Raw genomic sequence first — 3,081 nt, 5'->3', positions numbered from 1 at the left:
CAAACAACAAATCACCCATGATTTTCACTTCCCCTTTTCTTAAACTTAGAACAAAAGGAATAGGTAGGCATGAGATTGCACCTTGTTAGGTCATGCCCCACTCAATCACATCAACTCAAAACCCCACCCTTTGATCACCACATCCAACGGTTCAAAATCCATCATCCCTACCTAGTGTGGAAGCTAGGAATCAATATAAAAGCAAAGGTGGTGGTTTGGTGGTGACCTTCTAAAGATTAGAATATATGCATATAAATATATAGATATAGATGTCTTTATAAAGAGCCAAAAGAGTGGAAGAGGAGAAACAAGAACTAAAGCTTAGTCTTTTGCTTTTCTTTTTTTGCTCCTCTTTTAATTTCTTCTCTTCATTCATGGCTCCTAGTTTGTCTATGTTAGTTCTATTTCTCTTTTTAGGGTTAGGTTCAAGCATGGGTGAAGTTTATAAGGTGGGAGACTCTGCTGGTTGGACTATCCTTGGGAATGTTAATTACACTGCATGGGCTTCATCAAAGAAGTTCAAAGTTGGAGATGTTCTTAGTTAGTATTTTTTTTTTCTTCACTCTCTTCTTTCTTCTTTTCATCTATCTTTATTATTATTAATCTTATTTTTTGTTTAATTTGCTTGTTTATTTTATTTTATTTTATTTTTGTCTTTTTTGATCTTTATAATTTTGTATTAGAATTCATTTAATATAGAAGGTCTTTGGTTGGAAGTTGTTATAGATGCTAGTGATTTTTCAATACAAAATTTTTATTAATATGATCTATTTTTTTATTATTAAATCCATTCAGAGTGAGAGAAGTCATATAAAAATTCGAGATATGTTGGTACCCACCCACCCACACAATCGCTATCTTAAATATTTTATGAGTTTTATTATACTTAATTTCCAAATCACTCAAAAAAAACTCTTAATTTATTTTAAAAACTAGTATAATCAAGAGCTAGTTTAACTGTTATATAGATATTTGGGTTATTTAAGCAAGTAATTTTGTTAATAGAAATTAAAATACGTACCTTGACTTTCAATGATTTATCCAGACTAATTTAGAGTATGTAATGGTTTCTATATTAAAAACTAACAAACTAGAAAACCTAAAACATAAGTCAATTAAAAAAATATATCAATCTCAACATAAACATATTTTTCTTTTTTTTAAATAAAAATATACATGAAACTCACTTTTCAAATACAACTTTTAATTTTTCTCTTCCCAATTATATATATATATATATATATATATATATATATATATATATATATATATATATATAACATTGGAATAAATTGATGCAGTGTTTGAGTATGATAGCCAATTTCATAACGTGTTGGAAGTGAGCAAAGATGACTACCATGCATGCAACAACGGCTCACCACTGACTACGTACTCCACCGGCAATGACTCCATAACAATCAAACGTAGAGGCCACCATTTCTTTCTTTGTGGCTTTCCCGGCCACTGTGCTGCTGGCCAAAAGCTTGATGTTAGAATTCCCAAATTGCGCTCTTCCGGCGCCACCGCGTCTTCTCCCGCCGCCGCCGCCTCTTCTCCGGCCTCCTCCCTTGTTGTTCCTTCCGTTCCTCCGCCCTCCCCTTCCATTGGCACTTCCTCTCCCTCTCCACGTCCTAACTCTGCCATCCCTGCTTTTACTAATTTCAGCTCAAGAGTTACTCTCATTGTTACTTTTGTTGTTGCCATGTTTTATGTGTTTACATGTTAGATCATTGTTTTGATCTGTGCCTTTTGTTTAGAGACTTCATTTTGTGATGAATGGTTTTCATTTTTGTTCTGATTTTGATTGTAATTGTCATTTTTTTTTTTTGAGTGGATGAAGTAAATATTCAAATAAAAATTTTAAACGATCGTACAGAGATTGGTGTAAGTGGTAGAGATTTGAGCCGTCTGATTTTAATCAACTAAAAATATATAAACAAATTAATTTGTAATTAAACTTGCATATAATCCATTAATTTTAATATATTTTTAAAAAACTTATTTACACTTTTTTTATAAATTGCATATATATATATATATATATATAGATAGATAGCTGAACATGAAAATGAGTGATCAGTGGATGGAGAATGATGATGAAGGTGAGAAATGAGAATAGTGGAGCATTGAGTGGAAGGCAAGGACACACTTGTGTTTCAATTGGCAAGCATGCATACACACTAGCGTGACATGTTTTTGTTGGAAAAATGATTTAAATGTTTATTTATTTATTTATTTTAGGATTTGATGGTGTTGTGAAATGCAAGCAAACATAAAGAAGAATTTGACAGGGCATGGTTTATAAAAGTTAGTTTTTGTGGTTTTATTTGATTTGGGCTTTGACTTATTTTTCAAGTGTGGCCATTTCATTGCCACTATACAACCTCTTGCATCATGTCTTATCTCATGCCAACATCATCATGCATCCCTTCTCATGGATTGTTATTTGATCATCTTAACTATATCAGGTTGCTTCTTTAGTTCTGCCGAATTTTTTTTTTCACAATGCGACAAAACACCCCATTTAAAATTTATAGTCAAGAATGTATACGGTTTTGATCTCAGGTCTTTCAGAAACAAAAATCTCATGCAAGAAATCCAGTACCAATAGACCAAAAGGTTGTTGGTAACATTCAAATTTTCAAATTAGATGTGATATTTTTACTAATTAAAATAATATTAAAAAAATAAATTTTGGATTAAATTGACAAATCAAGTCTAAATTTCAACGGATGTTGGGTTTGTCACACCAAAGCCTTACAACTGAAAACACAAAGTCTATTAGGGTTTGGATTTGATTTTTGGATTTGAAAAATTGAGAGACCTCAAATGGACAATTCATTTTATTGCGGATTAAAAGACACGTAGTTAGAGGGACCTAATAGAGTATTCCACTTTATTTATATAGTTGGTGAAAATAGAGTGCAATTTTAAAAGTTGTATTTCATAAATAAAAACGCTTTTTTAAGGTTTTTCTAACATCAATTAAAAATAAAATAATTAAAAAATACATTTTTTTTTCAAATAATATTAGTCAAATAGCTATATCTATTATAAACTCAGCTATTAGAGGAGTATACC

The 3,081-nt window shown here is 31.0% G+C and overlaps 1 protein-coding gene across 1 annotated transcript; it reads left to right on the top strand.

Moving 5' to 3' along the window:
- The first annotated feature begins 231 nt into the window (after window positions 1–231).
- LOC120276989 (mavicyanin-like) lies at window positions 232–1,801 on the top strand. Its single transcript, XM_039283728.1, has 2 exons — window positions 232–540; window positions 1,302–1,801. Exons 1-2 carry the CDS (start codon window positions 375–377, stop codon window positions 1,724–1,726), a joined length of 591 nt encoding a protein of 196 aa, XP_039139662.1. The 5' UTR covers window positions 232–374; the 3' UTR covers window positions 1,727–1,801.
- The last annotated feature ends 1,280 nt before the right edge of the window (window positions 1,802–3,081 follow it).

Source organism: Dioscorea cayenensis, chromosome 15 (assembly GCF_009730915.1).
Source record: "Dioscorea cayenensis subsp. rotundata cultivar TDr96_F1 chromosome 15, TDr96_F1_v2_PseudoChromosome.rev07_lg8_w22 25.fasta, whole genome shotgun sequence".
NCBI lineage: Eukaryota > Viridiplantae > Streptophyta > Magnoliopsida > Dioscoreales > Dioscoreaceae > Dioscorea > Dioscorea cayenensis.
This window is presented reverse-complemented; position numbering and strand designations above follow the sequence as displayed.

Coding starts and splice junctions, on each gene's coding strand:
- LOC120276989 (XM_039283728.1), top strand. CDS start 375: ATGGCTCCTAGTTTGTCTATGTTAGTTCTATTTCTCTTTTTAGGGTTA. Junction 541..1,301: donor CAAAGTTGGAGATGTTCTTA/GTTAGTATTTTT, acceptor AAATTGATGCAG/TGTTTGAGTATGATAGCCAA.